At 35.3% G+C, this 22,776-nt stretch overlaps 1 protein-coding gene across 2 annotated transcripts in view; it reads left to right on the forward strand.

The window, feature by feature from the left end:
* Window positions 1-22,776, forward strand: part of BMP5 (bone morphogenetic protein 5) — a 113,512-nt gene that overhangs the window by 36,825 nt on the left and 53,911 nt on the right. For both annotated transcript variants that reach the window (XM_032864502.1, XM_032864503.1), the window contains exon 2: window positions 21,415-21,607. In XM_032864502.1, the coding sequence (XP_032720393.1) occupies window positions 21,415-21,607 (193 nt within the window). The remainder of the gene's footprint in view (window positions 1-21,414; window positions 21,608-22,776) is intronic.

Raw genomic sequence — 22,776 nt, forward strand, 5'->3', positions numbered from 1 at the left:
CATTTAAAATGAATATTGTGTTCCTACAGTTAGTAACAAGCTAACCCAATATCCAATAGTATATTGACGAGAAGACTGAATAGACACCATAAACATTGGAAATGTTTATGAAATATATATAAATGGGAGAAACGAGAAAGTATGGAATATCACTTGCTATTAAGGAAATGTAAACAAAATATACACTGACCAAAATAGCATAATTTTTAAAAAGCAGCTGATGTTGGTAAAGATGCAGAGCAGCTGAACACTCATGAGTGGGAGTACAAAATGGTACAACTACTTCAGTACACTTTCTGGCAGTTTTTCAGAAAACTAAAAGTACATGCAATATCCAGCACCTCTGCTTCTAGGTATTTATTTAAGAGACATTTAACAAAATCTATGTTCACAAAAAGACTTCTACTAGAATATATGTAGGAGTGTTTTTCATAATATCTTATTTGAAATGACCCAACTATCTGTCGATCAATAGATTTATCCATTCTAGGTAATTCTTTGTCTACTTAGAGAATGAACAGATACAAAACATGAATAGATACAAAAACATGAATGAATGAATGAATCGCTAAGACATTTTGTTGAGTGAAAGAAGCCAGACATTTAAGCCAAACTAAGTTTTTAAGATAAGATTTTTAAGGTAAAATTAAAAGTAGTTCTCTATGGTGACGGGGATTGACTGGAAAGGGACATGAGGGAACTGTCTAAAGCGAAGTCATTTATGTATATATTTTTTGAGGTAATTTATATTTTGATTGGAATGTTGGCTCTATGAGTATATTCATTTGTCAGAATTCATCAAATTATACAACTGTAGACCTCAAGATCTGTGCATCTCACTGTACAGCAATTATATCTCATTTGAGAAACTGTTCCATTCAGGCATCTGGGTGGCTACGTTGGCTAAGTGTCCAGCTCTTGATTTCAGCTCAGGTCATGATCTCAGGGTCATGAGATTGAACCCCACATGGGCCCCACATGGTCATGAGATTGAGTCCCACAGAGGATTCTTTCCCTCTGTCCCTCTGCCCCCACACTTGTGTGTGTGTTTGTGTGCTCATGCGCACACTTGCTTACTCTCTCTCAAAATTAAAAAAAATCCATTAAAAAAACTTAAATATATGAATTTAGGCAATTAACTCCACATTTTTTTACATCAATGTGAAAATAACCTTCTGGTTGCAAAATGCTTTGGTATAGGCAAAGTATGCCAGAACATACTTCATGCATGTGTACTGTATCAGTGTTGATGTATGTGTGTGTACAGTATTTATGTGTCACGTATGCACACACACACATACAGATGATCCTTGCTTTTGCACTGTGCTGGGTTAACTGAAATTTGTGTCTGTCAACTGTGTCCTTGCTTTGCAAGCTTCTGGCTTCTGTGACATCTGAGACCATGGCAGAATAGGACAAAGTAAGGACACATTCCAAAATGTACAAATTTCAGGTAACGTGGTACCTTAGAAAGTGAGCCTGCTCTGTGTGTGGGGTGGGGGTGGGGGAGAAAGGAATGAGGGGAGTAGTATTTTTAGGGTGTGGATGGCCTATAGCAGCAATTAGGAGGTTGTCATTTTACTATATTCTGAGTTTGCTGGAATATTAGCAAATTTTACCCAATATCACTTCTAGTTCTTAGCCCCTGCCAACATTTCAGTTGTTTATGAAGTGTTAGAAAGTGTTAGAAAGAGACTTAGAAAACTGCCACAAGAAATTTAAAAAATGAAGAAATACCTTACTTGATGTGGGATATTCAATGTGTCCTAAAAGCCATCTAGGAATTAGATAGAAGATTGAATATATATCAGTGATTAAGTATGAAAGCAAATGGTTTCTCCCCATGGTTTAATATTTTCCATATTTTTTATTTTAGAAAATATTTAAAACCATCTAATTTAGAGAGTAAGTTTAAAAATCAGATGAATAATTATTAAAGTATCTTTGGTGAACAGATTATGCAGGGAGAATTCAAATTTTATTGCCATAAATACCATGATATTAGTAAGATCTACTACTAGAAAAAGATTCCTAACACTTCATCTATTGGTGCATTTTTTTTTCAAAATAGTTCAATGTGATAGCACTCTAATATTTGCCCTCTCTGTGGTTTCTATATACCTATTTGTTAAAGCTTATTTTGAGTTGTGTGAAATTCTAAAATGCAATTAGAAGGAAAAAGGATTAAGGGGAATATGTATATATTTATAATTTATACAGTTTGACAGAGGTGTAATAGCAAAAGCACCATGAAAATATGTGATTTTATAGAGGTTCCTTGGGATAATAATAGGACAGAAAATATTTTTTAAAAGATATAAATAACTTGGAGATGGCCCTGTTCTGGAGACCACCCACAGAAGTTTTTAAAGTAGCTTTTAATGAGACAACTTAAAAAGATTGGAATGATTTAGCCCAAATTAAATATCCATCTTTCTCTCTCTATCCATCCATCATCTATCTAAAATAGTTGTATTTTGTAAGATAAAGGATTATTTTAACACTTGTAGTTAGACAATTTTAAGGAGTTCTTCCCATGCTTTCAATACCAAAAAAGCACATCGGATAGAACTATACCTTAGAAATGTGAAGAACTTTGTTTATAATTAATTAATTTTACTCAATCAATTAATTAAAATTAATTAACTATTTTAGTCAATTAGTTTTAGTTAATTTTAATTAAAAATTAAAATTAAAATTTATTAAAATTTTAATTAAAATTAACTAAAACTAATCAACTAAAATAAAACAAATTAAATAAAATAAAACTGACTAAAATTAATTAACTTCAATTAAAATTTTAATTAGAATTAATTTTAGTTGATTAACTATTAATTGATTATTGTGTTTAATTAATAAACACTATATTTCTTCTGATTTTATTTTTTATATCCCCCAAGTTCCATATAAGAAATGTGTTTAAACTGTACTGTGAGTAGGTATTTAAGATAGATCTATGAACTTCCTAATATTGATATTTCACACTGGACCAAGAAATTACAGAGGTACAGCCGGGTGAGTCCAGAATTGTCAGCACTCTCTGGAACATGTTAGTTGGCAAACGCCAGTCTGGGGGTGGGAGGGCAAACTAGATAATCTGGGAGGTCTTCCCGTGATACCTACTTAGGTGTGTGTATGAAGGGGGGTTAATATCTCTACATCTTAGTGACGATCAACTGGGAGTCTACAAAGTCAGTAGACAAAAATCTTATTCTTACTACTATTCATCACAAACTAGATTCACTCAGACTATCAAGTCAGATTTTTATGCCGGACAATGAGACTATTACTTCTAGCCCTAGATCCCTTTAGAGTGATGGGGGAAGGTTTTTGTTTGTTTTTGTTTTTGAGATAGGCTCTCTATTCTTTGAAAAATAATTCTCTGTGTGTACATGTTCCAGGATTTGGTTAATGTTTACTCCTTCTTGATGTTAATAATTTTGTTGCAAAAATTCAGTAACCATCACTTTTAAAATTATTTTGAATTTTAGTTATGGACTTTATTTAGTACTGAATTTAAAAATGCATTTATAGCCCTTAATTCATTATGTGGCAAACTTTAAAGCTCAATAAATACCACTTGTAATTATTTATTAATAATTGTTTATTCTCTGCTGTTTTTATGAGTGTTTTTAGAATCTTGATCAAATTCACACATGTATTAATTTAATTTTGTTTTGTCTTAAAATTGAGCCGTGTATCCTACATGTCAATAGATAAAGAAATTTTTTTTTTTTTTTTAAAGATTTTATTTACTTATTTGACAGAGAGACAGCGAGAGAGGAAAGACAAGCAGGGGGTTTGGGAGAGGGAGAAGCAGGCTGCCTGATGCAGGGCTCAGTGTGGGACTCAATCCCAGGACCCTGGGACCATGACCTGAGCAGAAGGCAGACGCCCAAGGATTGAGCCACCCAGGGGTCCTGATAATGAAATGGTCTTATGCATCTATTTAACATTTACTAAAGAAAAGAACAAATTAAGTATTTAATGGTGCTAAGACCTAGTGAAAACATACCAACAGTAGTGTAGGTTATATGCCTATTCTTTAGTTCTAAACCAGTGCTGTTTAACTTTAAATTTACCTCTCACTTTGGTTTTAAATTTAAATTGAAACTGTTTGTAACACTTACCCCAAATAGTTTCTGACAGAAAATTCCTTTCTTAGTCCCCTGCCACTGAAGTGTTTTTCAAGTGTTACAAATCTGCTCTATCTGTTGCCTTTCCTCTTGAACACAATGAAGGCTACAGTTGGGATTCTAGAAGGGAAAAATGGGTTACTAGAAGTTGGACAGAATCCAAGCCTCAGAGAGATGGAAAAACAGAACTATATAACCCCGAGACCTGAACAATGCAGTTTAGTCTTAAGCACAAAAAATAGTGTCTACAATATGTATTCTGTTCCCCCTTCACAACTGCAAGCTGATCACTTTGTATAAAATAAGTGCCACTAATTACGAAGATTTGCAATTTGAGTTTATTTGCAAGATAGTATGTTGTGTAAAGGTTAAAGCAACATTGCTTAACTAAGTCAATGTTTTCCTGTACATGTGCATTTTAAATCAGTTAGGAAGTTTTGTGCCATCCATGTTACTTGCTTTGTAAGGTTTTGATGAAATCTTGAATTTTCTTACCTTTTTACTGTAGGGAGTTTGGTGGGGTGGGGTGGGGGGGATTTGCGGAATGGGTCTTGGTTCTCCTGCAATTATATTTTAGATGGTATATTAAGTATAAAGTAAATGCTTCCCTGCAAATGGAGTTGTGTCAAAAATACTAAATAGAGATTTCTAGTCACAAAGAAAGTTACCTCAAATGAACTGCATCCTGAATTTTACACCATTTGTTCGGTATATTATGAATCTGTTTCTGAAATCTCATCTGTGCTGTCAATTTCACATGGTCTTTTATTTTAAAAATGTATCAATGAGGGTATATAAATTGTGAATTTTACTTTTCTTGGAGAGTTGCATTCCCCATAACACACAGTATAATATCTACCACATGCAAAGTTTCAACAACATGGTAGTTGATATGCCTTTTTATAGCCATAATCTCAGTGAATGGAATATAGACCTGAAAAAAAGAAATACATGGACCAGCTGAGTGTAAATTTTCCTCTGAGACAATTCAGAATCTTAAAAAGATAAAGGCAGCCTTCCATGTTAGAGACAAGAGGCAAGCAATGTTAAACGCCTGAGTATGTCATTTTACTTATCAGACTGATGTAGATAACATATACTTTTATTTCATTCTTTTCTCAGAATATAAATAGGAGTAAATGAAAGGCGGGATTCAAGGAGAGGGGAAAGGAAGTACCTGTTCTTGAAATCTAGCCATTTTAAAATGGCTTTAAGAGAACCAACAATTTCACATTTTATTTTTTTAATTTTTTAAAAAGATTTTATTTATTTATTTGACAGACAGAGATCACAAGTAGGCAGAGAGGCAGGCAGAGAGAGAGGGGAAGCAGGCTCCCTGCTGAGCAGAGAGCCTGATGCAGGGCTGGATCCCAGGACCCTGAGATCATGACCTGAGCCGAAGGCAGAGGCAGAGGCTTAACCCACTGAACCACCCAGGCTCCCCGACAATTTCATATTTTAACAAGCAAGATGTTAATCATTGATGGAAAAAAATGCTCTAATTTAATTAACCCTAATTTCATATTACTTTCTGCAATCTTTACTTTTTTCTAGAATCCAAACACCTCAGAGAGCAATTAGCCAGTTGCCTCTAGGAAAAGAACTTTCTTTACTTCTCCTGTCTCCCCTCTGTTCCCACCACTGTTCTCTACTTAAAGTGGTGGCTGGATGATAAACAGTCAATAAATGCTAGCTGAATTTCTCTTCCTTCTTTCACAAAATATGTACTACATTAGACAAGATGTTATACATTTAGCATAATGTCACCTACTGTTTTGTAAGTGTTAATTATTACAATCTCATAATCATTATCATTGATTCTCCAAACATTCTAACATTATTAAATATCTAAGCTTCATAAATTCATTAGGATTTTATGACTAAATATAGAATATCCCATATGACTTTGAGTAAGAAGGAGATACACTATAGGTTCTAATTTCTACACCATCATTAATATATTTAACACCACAGACTTTGCTTTATTCTTCTGAGGTTGTTCTTTTGCCTACATGTTCTGTGACATCCCTTACTCGAATTCATTAAGAAATGAATATTAATGAGTTTGCCAATTCCTTACTCTCTCAGATGCCTTCAGTGTCTTTTTCAAATGAGTCCTGTTAACTGTTTCCATTATCATTGTTAGCTCTCCCCTGTTTAATGAAGAGTCATATCACTGTTTTCAGCTTTAGCACGTTTCCTTCAAAAGCAAAAAGGAACAAATCTCGCTATAACTGGAAATATGCGAACCACATCTTAGTGATGAGATGGCTTTTATTGTCACTGTGTATTAGGAGCAATGTGGAGCAGACCACTTAGTGATGTTCATATGCTTTCAGGGTTATGCTTGATTTTCCCTTGTGGTCTCATATCAGGGGATGAGAAAATAAAATGGAACTTGAAGGGTATTTTCTGTTTCTAAACAAGAGGAATTCATGGTATACTTAGATATGATTGTAGAAATAACACTACCATTTTGCAGAGTCTAAATATCCCATACAGTACTCAATACCATGAGGATTACTGAAAATGCTCCCTAGCTTTAAATATTGCAAATCACTATGATTTATTTGTAAAGGAAAGACATCCACAGGAAAAGTGAGAGACGGTAGACTTTTGAAACTAGTAAGAACACTGAGGCAGAGCATAAATATAAAATTTCAGAAAGAAATTTTGTAGCTTCTTGGAATGTTTCCTAAGAGGAACCCTGATGGGGTCAGATCTGGATTTGAAACTGCTCTATGGATTACTACTGTATGCATGAACTTAGATACATTATTGTTTCCTTGATTGCATATTTTGTATTTTATCAGCTGTATTTCACATATAAGTAAACATAAAGCCAACTGCTATAAAAAGTAAAACAAAGCACCATGCTAGCTATTTAAGTAAAATGTTTAGGTAAATGTTTCCAGAAGTTGAGCTAAACATAGCCTCTGAATAAAATTGTGGTTTAGTTTGTTTGACAGTTTTTAAAGGCCCCTTTTTGAGGAGATAGTGCCCTGGGAATTTGTTGGTGGGGGGTGATTGGAGTGTAGCAAGGCCAGGTCAACTGAAACATAGTGAGAAGCTATGAGCTTTTCCATAGTCTCAATATCTAGGCCCACCATGGTCAGCAACCAGCTCTGAGAAATAAGTCAAAAAAAGAAAACAAAAGACAAAAAAACTTTACTGTGAGAGGAAGTGACTATTCTCAGAGGACCCAGGCAGTGGGACTTTCAGGAGAAAGTAGGAACTTTATAAATATATGTCAAGAAATCAACTTATAGGTACTAGTCTGGTTTGGGCTCACCTAGATTTTGTCAGGTTCAAAGAACAGTATTAATGGGAAATGCCATCTTTGCAATGTTAGCCTTCATGTTGAGTCACACCCAAGATGGGCTGTTAGCCTAGTGCCCGGAGCACAACTGTCATCCTGAGATCTCCCTTCAAAATCATTCTGGAAATTATCTTTGGTTCTCTTGTGCTAAACCTCCTTTTTCCTATGGCCCATGCTTTCATTTTCTTTCTGGCTTACTTCCTCATTTTGGTGGTACAACTTGTATAGGACATTCCAAAGAAATTCTTTTGGGAATCGGATTTTTAATATCTTCCATGTCTTAAAGTATCCTTATTATGTCTTCATATTTGATGGCTAATTTAGTTGAGTCTGGTATTGTAGGGTATAAATAACTTTTCATCATGATTTTGAAGGCATTTGCCCCTTTGTCTTCTAGATTACAGTGTTGTTTTTGAGCAGCTGGCATCCATTTTGATTCATGGGTTCCTACATATGTGATTTGTATTTTGTCTCTGGGAGCTCAGAGAATCTTTCTTCACAAAGCAGACACTTTCAGTCCTGAAACTGTTACGCTTTTGATCAGTGAACTGAATTAATTCTTCAATAATTTCCTCCCTTCCCCGCATCTCTCTTTATGGAATCATGACTATTGGGACCAGTTCTGGACTCATCCTTTTCTTCCTCCTTCTTTCTTTGTTTAGTCTTCCTCTCCTGTTCTGTTTTGTACTCCTTTGAATTTGACTAATTGCTCTCCTTTCTGAAGAATTTTTCAACTTAATATTTCAAACTGAGATTGATTTTAGCCTTCTTTACAAGAGATATTTTAGCGATGACTATGTGTTTGTTTGTTTTACAGCATCTTCTTGTTTCATGAATATAATATTTTCTCTTAGCTCTCAAAGGATATTATGGTAGCTTCTTAGTGTTTTTTTTTTTTTTAAGTTCCTTCAAATTCCTCTTTTAGAGAGCTACTTTGTCTCTCTATTTGAAGGTAAAGAATTTTCTCAGATACCTAGTGATCTTTTTGTTTCTCTGCTTTTAGTCAATAGTGAGAGATTAAAAAACTGATTAGAAGATTTTCACATATGGGTGGAACTTGTCGGTATCATTTTCTCTTTATGATGTTCTTGCTTTGCCATTTTGTGGAGACTGAGTCCTTCTTCTGGAATGGCCAGATTTCAAATGAGAGGACTCTTCAATTCTCTTGTCTGCAAGTTAAAAGCCTGGCTGTCAAACATTATGGGAACCAAATAGGGGAAAGAGGCCTGGAAACTCAGCATTCAGTATTCTTAAGTTTGTCTGGTTTCTCTGTTTTCAGTATACTATCACACTCTCACTATACTACCAAACTCTCACAGTGTCTGCGGATGCCACCATTTCCTCTTGCCAGAAAATTTCCAAACTGAGACTCAATGGGGAAGAGCAGTCACTGAGCAGCACAGATGTGGAGAGCAATCTAAGAGTCCACCTCCTTCTTAAACATCTAGTACTCAGGTATCCTTATTTTAACCCCAAACTCATCCTACTCATTTCTGGAGGTAGTAGATAGTATCAGTTCCTGACCTTTTAGAGTAATATGTGGTTTAAATAAGGTTGGTCTTTAGCTTTTCCTATTGCTGAATTTGGTTCTTTATGAAACAGTACATATGAGTTAGTTGGATGGATTATTAAATAATGAGGAACATGTCAAACTTTTAACAACAAAAATATTAGGATACAGACCTTCTGATAATTGATATAAAATTGTGTTGGAGACTCAGGAAGTTGTTCAATTTGAACCTAAAATGAGACAGTCCACCTTGGATCTCAGAAGACTTATTGTTTCTTCCAGGTGTGCATCTTAAGAAACTTGGAAGGTTTGTATAGTTTGAACTCAAAACCAGATATTGCTCAATGATGAATTTTGCTCTGAGTTTTGTGGTTGACCCCAAATCCCAATACAAAGGAGAAGCCTGGGAGTGTAAAACCAGATCGACCAAAATCTGAGATTGTTCCTATGAACACTCTGAGACCGCTAAGGGTCCCTCGGCTCTAGTTCCAGTGTGGTCTCCTTCAATAAATGTGGGAAGATCGTATAATTTCTTTATTGATTTTGGCACCTGTTACATCTTTATTAAATCTAACACATGTTCTGAAGTAGGTCTCCAATTACAGAAAACATCTTTTAGTTCAATGTATAGATTCATCTAACACCATTTTAATAATGTGCTATAAAGAAATGTTAAGCAAGTTATGTACTATCTGTCAATGTACATACAGATGGAATAAACTTTAACTTTCAAGGAAGATGTTAGACAAACATAACAAATAAAAGCAGTTATAGTATTTATTTTTTGAACTGAAAAGTAACTAACAAAAACAAAACATATTTTCGAAGGGAGCAACTATTTTCAGTAATTTCAGAATAAGATTAAACAATTATGAACGTGTTACCAAAGACTTGGTTATGTATTTTATATATATACAGTGGAAGAATGAAATTCTTAAGCATTTTTATAGAGAGAAAAATCAGTGAGAATATATGAATTATATTCAAAAACTACATAAATATTACCTTATAAAGCACATGAGTAATTCTGGAAATTCTTTTTTTTTTTAAGATTTTATTTATTTATTTGACACAGAGAGAGAGATCACAAGTAGGCAGAGAGGCAGGCAGAGAGAGAAGGAAACAGGCTCCTTGCTGAGCAGAGAGCCTGATGCGGGGCTCGATCCCAGGACCCTGAGATCATGACCTGAGCCAAGGCAGAGGCTTTAACCCACTGAGCCACCCAGGCGCACCTGGAAATTATTTTCAATACAATTTTATTAATAACCATAAAATGAAAACAATGCTATTTAATTTTTCTATTACCTTTTTCTCCTTCCCCAAGAATAATATGTCCATTTAAGAATCATAGAGATTCTATTAGTCTAGCATATATTTTTAAGTTTTAAGATAGCTAGTGAAAACTGAAAAACAAATATATGGCATTGAGATTCTAAGTTATCATTGTTTATTGGAATTCCTTTCAAAGAAGAAAGGAAAAAAAGGGAATATATTGTTAGGAATAATAGTACATTGTAATATTGGCAGGACTCATTTAAGAATAAATGGTTGAAGGATTCTACTTTTGGCTAAGTTGGAGTAACAAGGTCTACATACTCTCCCTCCTGAAACAACCAACAAACCAAAAAGAGAACCAGAGGTTGACTATATATTCCTATATTCATTCATTCCACATGTATATTGAACACGTACTATGTGTCAGAGATTGAGGTAGGAATCGAATGTACGGCAATGAGCCAAGCAAAAGTGTTGCTGTTCTCAAGTTTAAAATCTTGTGTGGGAGGGGCGCCTGGGTGGCTCAGTGGGTTAAAGCCTCTGCCTTCGGCTCAGGTCGTGATCCCAGGATCCTGGGATCGAGTCCCGCATCCGCCTCTCTGCTCAGTGGGGAGCCTGTTTCCACCTCTCTCTCTGCCTGCCTCTCAGCCTACTTGTGATCTCTGTCTGTCAAATAAATAAATAAAATCTTTAAAAAAAAAAAATCTCGTGTGGGAGACAGAGAGCAAATAAACACTTCTTAGGAAACAAACAGAGGCTACCAAGGCTCCTTATGGTCCTTGCCTAAGCAGACAGATAGATAAGCTATCCTTATATTACCTAGAGTACATGTGTAATATATTCTATATATCATTCTATTCCTTTTCTTAAAAACCTGTAAACTATGTAGTTATGTCTCTAATAACCTTATATGTCATTAAATACAATCACATTTCTCTGTGACCTCTTTCCATCTACCAAAATTCACTGATGCAACCCATTTGGTGGCAGCAATTCAATTTGCTTTTGTTTCGAAATGACAGACTGAACTGCAGATTGAACTTGAGTGAACTCTATTAACGGTGTTGTATCAATTTAAAATCTAAAGCACTAAATTTGAGAAAGGCATTTATATGTTCAGCTATAAAAATTCTCATGTCCTTCATACTCTGTAAACTCTGCTTTAAACTTCATTTTACCCCCATAGAGAAATTCCAAACAAATTTATTCTGGTTTTTCTTTCTTCCCATTAAATATAATTCTTTTTTGCTGGATACAAGGTTTCTAAAATTCTCCGAAAGGAGCAATGAGTACTTTAAGATTGTGATATGAAAAAAAATCTTTATTATATAAATAAAGCTATGAAAACCCTGACAATTGCTTCACTTAGGGCGAGGGCCTTCAGTTTGACATGATGTGTACAATGAGATCAAAATTATCTCTTAATTATAACCAAAGGAAGTGAGAATAGATTTCAGGCTTGGGGAAGGGCTGTTGAAGGGATAATAGACTTTTGATGTCTTTCTTGTCACAGTAGCACAATAGCTAATTCCTGTGACTCCTGACCTTTTAGTGTCTCCTAACCAAGTATTGACATTAATCTACTGCTTATCTGTCACCCACCACACTGTATAGTTCCAGTCTCTGTTTTCAATTATCAGTCATTAGAGAAGGCACTGAGCAATTTCAGAAGAAAACTCACAAAACCTTTGACCTGTTTTTGTCAGATAACCACAAGCATTCACTGTAGATAAACTATCATAGCGTTGTAGTCAAGATGTAAAGGAAGGTTCTTTGCCATATCCCAACTTACTGTAACCTCTGTCACCTCCGGATGGCTAAAAATCAACTGTTTTATTTTACTGATGGAACAGAAGAATTCACGAGGTCATTCAGTGAAATCTGGTGAGATTAGAATGGTTGACCTCTAGCTGCCAGGCAATCTATAAAACCCACAGATTTTTCTACTAAAGAAAACATGAGAACTAAATATTTACCAAGAGGTGATTATCAGACAGCTGTGCTTTTCTGTTGAGTTCTTATAGACAAACACAAACTTTTCTCAAATATTTGTACACAGTGTGATGGAAATCCATTATTTATATACTAAATATACACACTCATCACTAAATAATCATTTCTTATTACACAAAGTGAATTAGGTATTCTGTATTTACCCTAAACAATTTTTGAAGTTAAATATTAATATTCAATCCACAAAAGATGAACATTTGTTTTAAATCCCAACTCATAATTTTTTGTATAAAAAACTTCTTATAAATGGGGCGCCTGGGTGGCTCAGTGGGTTAAGCCTCTGCCTTCAGCTCAGGTCATGATCTCAGGGTCCTGGGATCGAGCCCCGCATCGGGCTCTCTGCTCAGTGGGGAGCCTGCTTCCCCCCTCTCTCTGCCTGCCTCCCTGCCTACTTGTGATCCCTCTCTGTCAAATGAATAAATAAAATCTTAAAAAAAAAAACTTCCTATAAAAACAATAACAAAATATTTTCTGTGCTTTATGATGCATTGTTGTCCTCAGGGGGAAAAATAACTAAGTGACTCTCAGACTCCCTTAAAAGAGAGGTGTCAGAATCAGTAAATTTGATTAGATTATGGGTAATATATGAATGTCAAAATATGCACAACGGTGTTCTCTATACATGTGAAATAGCCAAGCAAGGTATCAAGAAAATACAATTATTTTCTATCCACTCTTGTAAAAATCTAGCTCTAGCCTCAAAGTTTTTAACTCCACTATAATGAATTTTAAAAACCCATAATATTAATCCCCTTTATTAAGATACCTATATTCCAGATACAGTGACATTTTGATAATCAAAAAGGCTGTGCTTTTTGGGACAGGTAGCAAATGTTCTATACTTAAATTTTATCTACCATTTCCCATATACAAAGTTCTGTTTGGCATTTATGCAGGAATATAAAGTTAAGAAGCAAAACAAGAAGAAAACATGGATATTTCTCTAAAATGTCTTAACCATGGGTGACATAATAATACAATGCAAGTGGAAAGTGATTAATAGGATAGCTACCGCTTTTTGAGAACTTGCTGTATTCTGGACACTTACACTAAGACTCTCTCAAATATCATTTAACTTTTACTACACACTGGAGTAGACCTTTTAATTATCTCCATTTTAAAGATGGATAAATAAAAGCATAGGGATGTTGAATCACTTTCCTAATATCACACTCTTTACTAAGTTAGGTAAATAATATTGAATTCAAGGTTTTCTTACTTCACATCCAGCACTCTTAATCATGTCATGTCCATTATCTAAAGGGAAGTACGGAAAAAGTGTTATGTGGGGTCCTCAGCAGGAGAAATTAACATGGACAGAAATTTTCGAAGTAGTGTTTGTGGTATTAGAACTGGAGATTTTTAAAAAAGATTTATTTATTAATTTGCGGGAGAGAAAGAGTTTAAGTAGGGAGAGAAGCAGACTTCCCACTGAGGAGGGAGCCAGACATGGGGCTCCATCCCAGGACCCTGGGATCGTGACCTGAGCCAAAGGTAGATGCCACCCAGGTGCCCTGGAACCGGGGATGCTAAGTAAAGGTGGATTTGAAGTTCTGAAAATGGGGAGAGCATCTTAGAGAACAAGGTGAAGAAAACCATCAAGTTAGGACAGGGAGAGGATTATTAAGGCATCATTAACTCTTCTAACTTTCTTTCAAAATTGAGTGTTGACTATATACTTGCCTGTGATATCAATTATAAAAATATAAGTTCCTGTCTTTAATTATTAGAAGACATAATGCGCCCAAAGGGATGGGAAGAGTGGAAAACACTGATCCATTCTCAGGAAACTGTTACTATTCCTCAGATCCCACTGCTGACCTCCTAGACTCCATATTGTGCAATGACAATGAGCTATTTATTATTCACAACTTTGGCTATGGCCTTCAAATCTCTTTCCATTGAAATGAACCCTTTACTTGATGAAACTTCTTTGAGACCCAGCTCAAAATGATCTCCTCCTGCAGCCTCCTACATGCAATGTGTTGTTCTTTATTTTTTTATACTGCCTTATATTACACACATCCCCTGTAGCCTCAACACAATTGTATCAAAATTGTACTTTTCCGTGTCTTTCTTTCTCATCCTGACCTCCTATCTCTTTTCTTCTTATATCTCCTTAGCTTTTAGGATTTGGCCCATAGCAGTTATCCAATAAATATTTTGGGATTGAATAAATGGAAAAGTAGCCCAGTAGCTATTTTTAGGATAACCAAGATGAATATATGTGGAAGACAAGAAAAAGAAAAGCAGTCCTCTGACAGCCGGGGGATGGACTGCATCCAATAAGGGAGAAGGAAAAAAAAATTGAAATGTATTAATTTTATCAAATAAAATGATTAACTTATTGATATTATAGTTTATTATTATACAATATATCCATTTTTATGCCAATGCTTAATCTGTAAAGCTATCATTATAGTAATCTAGATAACTACTGAGGGCTGAGTGCTGGGTTCCTCCAGTCCGAGGGCAAGTAGAACACACATCAATTTACCCCAGTTCCAAGCTCTCTTTGTACAAGATTGAATTCTTTGTGTTCCTAAGTCACTTATGTTTGTTAAAGCAAAATAACATTTAGATATCGGATGCTTAATTAAATTTTATAAATTTCAAAATTACATGTATTCAAAATTGATTCAGGAAACCAATTTATTTAGCCATTTCATTAAAATATTTAAAGTATTTAGTCATCTCACCTCTCTTTTGAGATTTCCTTCTCTATAAAACTGAATTCAGGAAGCATTTATGAAAACAAGTAAGAGCATTTTAACTACAGAACATGTGAAAGCCAACTGAATTGTTCTTTGAAACAATACGTTCAGGGAGACAGTTTTCTCTCCTTCAGGTCAAACCTGACTGTGATGTTAAGAGGCTCTTAGGGTTTCTGGAATCTGGAGTTTACCACACTCTCTGGAATGGTTATCCCTTCAAAGGAGCATGTGTGTGTGAGCTCACCAATCAATGAATAGGCCATTCTAGGACCAGTTTATGTTTCTCACTGGACTAGTCTGTGAAGGATGTCTTGTGAAGTGATACTTCTGGGTAGTCACATGTTATCTTTGCCTTTTTCCCCCTTTTACTTTAAAATGCAACGCAGATAAGTAATAATTCTATGAGTAATCGCTTAATGATTTTTTGCACTCAGCAGCAAACCATGATCTGTACTCTTTCAACAGCTGGCGAGGCTCCTGGGAGGATGCTATCTTTGCCCTGCAGCTACTGATTCTATTTGTGTCTTCCGTGTTATAGCCCTTGTGTGGGAGATTGAGACTGATTGCCCATGAATGCATCTCTTGAAGAGGGCAGATAAATCACTACAGAGCTAAAACTGCAATGCTCTGACAATTAATTCTACTCTTCAGATATGGTAGACATGAAAATCTTTAATCGGGACATTTCCATCCAATCTCTACTAATGATAAAGACATTCAGAGAGGTGTCTGTTTGGGAGTGAGAGGGACTGCAATCAGTCATGAACTTCTATTAAATCATACCTCAGCAATAAAAGGGTCCCGTGTCTGTCTTTAAACACGAGAAGCTTAATCTTTATGAAACGTTGGCGATTTAGAGCATTTAGAATGTAGTTTGGTGCTTCTGTTTCTTTTAACTGTTTCTTTGTACTGTCAGCCCATGAATCATGGAATGTGAATCTTTTGATTCATATTTTACCTCTTGGATGATGTGGCCACTTTTTAGAACCAAATAATAATAATAAATTCTCTGGTTCTGTCAGCATAGGGGAGCTTCCGGTTGCTCCAGGCAGTTCAGGTAGATGCAAGTGTTTGGAATAGATGACACCCTGCTACCTAGAAGAGAATATTCACCACCATTGTTGTGATTGTGTTTTGAATGGTAAACTATCAATTTTGCTGAATTTTTGGTGGTTTCTCTGAGTATGCATATATATATATATATATATATATATATATATATATATGCAGGAAAGCAACTGCTTTTAATTTTTGCAGAACACACTATTGACAGCCATCATTCACATAAGTAAACAATCCTATGTTGGGAGGTTATTTAACCTTTATGGTGACATTCATTGGCATACACCTAGCAATCTTCCAAACAAGCATGTATCCTAACTTGCAGTGGGAGAAGAGTGGGTGGCACTCGTGTACTACTCTATGACCATTAGCAAAACATGGCCTATGGACCTTGTTAGATATGTAGGCAGATATGAAAAAAAGCAGTCTGGGCAGGTCACTGTGTTCTCTTTTTAAATGCAATTTTCATAAGTGAATTGATTGATACAGATGTGCATTTTTAATCTGCTTATGTGTGTTCCCAAACTCTCCTTTCCACTTCCCAGCAGAGAAATGGCGTCTGTAGTATGGGATAAAGGAATGGTCTTCACTACAGAAAAGGGTCAACCTCCTGACCTCAGTATGCTTTAACATGTATAATTCTATCCCTTTGACCAATCTGGATCTGCTTTCAATGAGCGAAACCTCCTGCCTTCGTTTTTGTTTTTTTGTTTGTTTCTTGTTTGTCCAGTGATTAAGAGAGTCTTTTCTAGAATGCAATAGGAATGTAATTATGATTTTATGGAGTCACATATTTTAACCTGGCAATACAGATTTTATTAGAAATGATGATAAAAATGATTGAGGAATCTTATGGCATTTAGTGGGTTTAACATTCAACTTAAAGAGTGATTTGAGAGAACCAAATAATACAATATGAATTAAAAAAACAAAAATCGTATGTTTCTGATTTTTTTCTTGTTTATTTGTTTATCTTTAAAGCTTTCCAAGCCATTTATAACTGCAGTGGGTTATAATACACTGAATATATGGTGAAACAATGCATCATATGTACCCAAATCATCAGATATAGACACAGCAGGGATATCACCTATAAAAATCTTACATTTAAATATAAAACATGTCTGTATATTCTTTTTCATCTATTTTGGGAGGGTAGTTTTGGTAGTAGGTCTGGGGGAGAAAATATTGGAATATAGAAAGATCCAGTTGGTCAGTTACATTTATTTTTAAATATGGTTGTAGTAAAAGGATGATCTTGCATACTAATACAGATGTCATATAATATTAATTCACATTATAATTACAATCACATGCTTATTCATAAAATTTTCCTTAGGTAAGAAATGGCATCAATATTAAATAAGTGAATATAACATGACATTTACTACAATAAAGATTGGAGGGACTGAGTTCTAGAAGAATGAGCAGAATCCAGAAAGTATGACATCTTCTATAGAGTAGGAGCAACATAGAGGAGAATGAAAGCTTCAAAAGATCAACTTTGCCGAGTGATAATGAGATAAAACAAACAAAACTACATCCAAGAAAAACAAACAAACAGTGGTATGTTGTTGAGGACTTGGGAACTGAATTTTTTTTTTAATTTTATTTGTTTATTTGACAGAGAGAGTGAAAGAGCATACACAAGGAGGGGGAGCAGTAGAGGGAGAGGGAGCAGCAGGCTCCCCATTGAGTAGGGAGCCTGATGTGGGGCTCGATCCCAGGACCCTGGGATCGTGACCTAAGCTGAAAGCAGATGCTGAACTGAGTCACCCAGGCAGCCTGGGAATTGAATTCTTGACTCTGGAATGAAATTTGTTCTCTCCCAATTATTCATAGTGGGCTTTTGGGCAAGTTATAGAAACTTAGAGACATAAGTAAGGTCTGAGATTAAACGAAGCACGTGCTAAACAAATGAGAGAGAAATTACCATGCCTTTCCTCAATAGGTAATGTGGCAGGACAGCACTTAGGGAAGAGATAGAATCAGATTTTCATCCAGTCATACAGTCTTTGGTTCAGTATTTCTTAGACTTCTTTGGGTCAAGTGTTATTTGTGTTAGATGCTAATTAACCATTATTGATCAAGCCCTTATTCTCCAGCCTATTCTCCATCTTTTTGCATACTGCTTGAGAAACATTGTATAAATATAGTAGCTATGAACTAGTCTCTAAGTACAGAACAGTAGGATGTCATTACGTAGGTGGTATGGACATTGAGCAAAGATTTATAATAAGCTTTAGAAGACAGACATCTGTTACCACCTAGCTGTCATCACCCAATTTCTTATTCTTAAATTAGGGGTATTAATATTTGACACCTCCCTAGCTTTGCTCTTTGAGGTAACTGAGATTACCTTGTGAATATTGGTGAGCATCATTAGGAGTGCAAGGTTATATATATAAATACACATTTTATTCCATTATTCACTCCAACATGTCCCATGAAATTTACTAGTGCAATTATAATTCAAAGCAATAGGATATAAGAATTTGAGTCACTGGACAAATCTACACTGCAACTTTATTTTGCGTGGTATATTTAATATAGAATTTTATTAAACTCTTTGAAAATTTGCCCCCTTAAGGGGTTAGGTTAAATAGCCTGGATTAAAAAACTGAAATTTTAGAATAACAGCCGAAATTCTAGCTTTCCACCTTATTATACTAACAACTCATGGGGGATTCCAGAACAGTTGATGACTTTACATAATATGAATTCAATACTTATTTGCATTATGCAGGTGCATGCTTTAGATTGGATCCTAACAAACTCATGTCTCAGGCTTTATTTTGAGGACAGTAAGTTTGGGTTTTTTTAGGGGGTTGTCTAAATTTCAAATATAAAATTGATAATAAAAAATCACATGGTAACTGTTATTTAGAATTTTAAATATTGATTTTTAGAACAGAAAAAATGTATTTTTGAATGGTTGATTGGTGCATTTATGAAAAAATATGCAACTCCTCAAGCAGAGTCTGGAACAGGGCAATCTAGTCAAACACATGAACGTTTCTGCAGCAAAGCAATAAATATTTATATAAAGTAGGATAAATAGAGACTTTAAGTTGCCTCAGATCAGCTAATTTCCAGTTCTCCTGCCAAATTAACTTGAAGCCAAACATTCATTTTTCAGAGCTTTTTGAATTTTCAGCTTGTATATCTGGGATTTCAGATTTCATTCCTTGGTGGCCTCAAATGCTTGATTCATATTCTTGGGTATTTATTCTGTCTCCTCAGTTACTCATCTTCAATGTGAAGATAATAGTAGAAACTACCTCACTGGTTGTTACAAAGTATAATACGTTACTCTTAATACAATGCTTAAAACAGGACCAGAATATAATGGGGGCTATTTAAATACTGTTTTATAATATCATCTACTTCATTTAAATCAGGATCAGAAAAGAACAGGTTTGCAGTGGATTAAATTCAGTCCACTGTAAACAAAAGCTGTGTCAAGTTTTAACATGACAAGTTTTAAGGCACTTTCCGTTAGTAGATATCCAGTTTGTAGGCATTTTCTACCCTTGCACTTTCCCTCTCACCCAGCCGAGTTGGGAAAATGGGCAAATAGAGCCATGGGAGAGGTGTTCGTACCAGTCTCTTCTATTGGCAATAGAAGTTTAGACAGAAAAGAGGTTTAAATTATGGACTAAAATAGCATCCTAAAAATGAGATTATCTTCCTTATTTAGGGAAAAGTTGATGGATGATCTCTCTGGCAGTGGACCTCTCTTAGGACCGAGATAGTGATATTTAAAAAAAAAAAAAAACAAACAACAACAACCAAAAAACAACAAAACATGACTCATATGAGGTGATGTCAGCCAGAGAGCCCAAGAGCACCATCCTTGCCAAGCTCAACAGGACAAAAATGCCCCCAGGCGTAACTTAGATTTTTCTTTGCTGGCTTAGTTATGGGAGGTAGAGATGGAGATGAGCTCCTTGCTCTCCTAAACAACCTCCTACTCCTGGGGAAAATAAACTGAAGATTTTTTTGAAGTATATAAGGCAACAAATCATTCATTTCTTTGTCACGAGCTTCCTCACCAACATGGAACCCATCTGGCTGTGGAACACAGAGTTCTAGCTTCCTTGGCTTCCACAGTCATTCCTGGATGGTCATGACCCTCGTCTGTCTTCCTTAATATTAATCTTTCCCCTAGTTTAAGACCCCAGGTTTCAGATATTTATAGCAGTGTTGATATGATTTTAATGAACCCTCTCAAGATATTTTCATATCTTCATGCAATTTTTTCAACTTGTAAATTCATTTATAGAACTTAAACATTTTTATCTTCTTGTAACAAATTTTTGGCAATGAAACATCACTGAGAACATGCACAAGTGCTATTACAGGCTGTAATTATGAGATACCTCGTGCATAGTGCTTTGCAGTGAGATTTTTGTGATCCTGTCTTACGGTATCCTAGATAACGGAGATTTTGAAAAAGCTACCAATATTGAGAAACATAACTCCATCAAATGAAGTGCAGCACTAAAAAAAAAATGAGTCCTTTGAATAGATAATTCCTTAAGAAGGCGTTTGGTGCCCAGTGGCTATAGACTGTATGAAATGACACTCTATTTTACAAAGCCAGGTTATATAATAATATGCCTGACACTTACTGTCCTGAATTCTTCAACATTCCATCATGTTCCCAAGAGGAAAAGTTCTCTGACTTCATTTAGCATTCCCCCTGTTGAAGGGGGAAAATATGTTTCCCTGTATTTTAAGTAAGAACAGACAGAGGTCTTTGGACGGCTTTATGCTGCACCATGGGTAAGGAGGTTGTACTAAACAATCTATAAGAAGTAATAAAAGTGCTATTTTTTAAAATAAAAGAACATTTTATTTGCTAAAAGGAGAAAAACAATTTCTGGGGAAGGCATTTTTGGAATACTCTTTCTTGTGAACATGAATTTGCTTTATTTACTTGACCTTTATAATGTCATAAACATGGTCCTTATGTGCCTGCAGTTTCTCAGTCCTTCCTATTTTCCTCCCTCAGGTGTGCTAAATCTCATCACTGACTTCACCTGGATCCCTGGGGGTTTCTATAACTTACTTCTAATTCCTGTGTGAACCCTTCTGTGTTCTGGTACCTGATACATGTTAGTAATCATTTTACAACCTTTGCTTTTTAAAGTATTTTTGGATAGCCTTTCTATTTAAGATCCAGGAATTTGTATGAAACCACTGAGGTTATATTGCTTCTGAACTAAAGGTTGTTGGTTTGTGGAATTTCCTTCCACTGGAAACATGTATGGGTCTGTGGCTCTAGTGTTTTCATTTTCAAAGCTGGAGCATTTACTATTAATTTCCATATTTTATAAAGAACTAACTTTTTTCCTTCCTTTTTTTTTTTTCCTTCTTCAGTTGAAAGAGACAAAGATTTTTCTCACCAGCGAAGGCATTACAAAGAATTCCGGTTTGATCTGACTCAAATTCCTCATGGGGAAGCAGTGACAGCGGCTGAATTCCGAATATACAAGGACCAGAGCAATAGTCGATTTGAAAATGAAACCATTAAGATTAGCATATATCAGATCATCAAGGAATACAGCAATAGGTAAAGACTTTATATCTAACTTACTATGCAAACACAGGCTAATTGTAGTAAAAATCACTGATAACCCATGTGATCTATCAAATCATCTTTTCTTTGGATGTAAAGACATTGAAAACCAGGTGTAGACACATTGAAAGTAAGAGTGATTGATCTGAAATGTGCCTTCCACATTCCCTAGCTATTCCTTCCTCTTGACACCAATCTGTATACTAGATGGTCTCATGCTTCCCAGGCCCCTTGTTTCATTTTGTAAATGAGAAAACTTCCATTTTAATATGCACACATAAAATCGAAAATTAAAATGATTTAAATAACTTGGTGTTTTGTAAGTTAGAGAAGAATAGCATTATTGCTCCCTGGCATGAATGTAAATTGCCTGCGTGTATTTATGTGTATTTTGATATAAGGCATTACCTTTGTAGCAGGTTCTGACCATTAACCTTTATGTCTTCTGTCTGTAAAATGCTTAATTCAAAATGGTGCAAAAATGAACCGATAACCTGAAATACTAAATATATGGAAACTTCAGTTGATAATTACCGCAAATGAACTGTCAAACAGAAGAGTTGAAAAAAAAGCTTAGTAGAATTCTCTGACCTTTCCCCCAGTGAAGAAGTCTCTTGGGTAACACCTTTATAGGTGATAAGCTACCTTTGTTGGACAGTTCTTCTGTTATTGTTGTTTTTTTTTTAACTCTTTTTTTTTTTGAAAGATTTTATTTATTTATTTGACAGGCAGAGATCACAAGCAGGCAGAGAGGCAGGCAGAGAGAGAGGAAGGGAAGCAGGCTCCCTGGGATCATGACCTGAGCCGAAGGCAGAGGCTTTAACCCACTGAGCCACCTAGGCGCCCCTGGTTTTTTTTGTTTTTTTTTTTAACTCTTATTTGATATGTCATAGGTGAAATCTTTCTCCAGTAGCTTGCAATCATTAGATCTAGATCTATCCTTTGGTGAAATGGTATGTCATTCTTTGATGAGATAGATATTTAAAGACAGCTATCTTTTCCCCTCCAATGCTCCTCCCTTGTTGAAGATTTCTAGTCCCTGATGTTAAGATTTTTCTTGGTCTTTAAGAATGCCAGAGTTCCCAGTGGGTACTCAATGGGACAAGAGCCCCTCATAATGCTCAATGAAGAAAAAAGAATAAAAAGCTTCTGAGATCAAATCT

This window comes from Lontra canadensis, unplaced genomic scaffold (genome assembly GCF_010015895.1).
Source record: "Lontra canadensis isolate GAN:19392208 unplaced genomic scaffold, GSC_riverotter_1.0 scaffold27, whole genome shotgun sequence".
Taxonomy (NCBI): Eukaryota; Metazoa; Chordata; class Mammalia; order Carnivora; family Mustelidae; genus Lontra; species Lontra canadensis.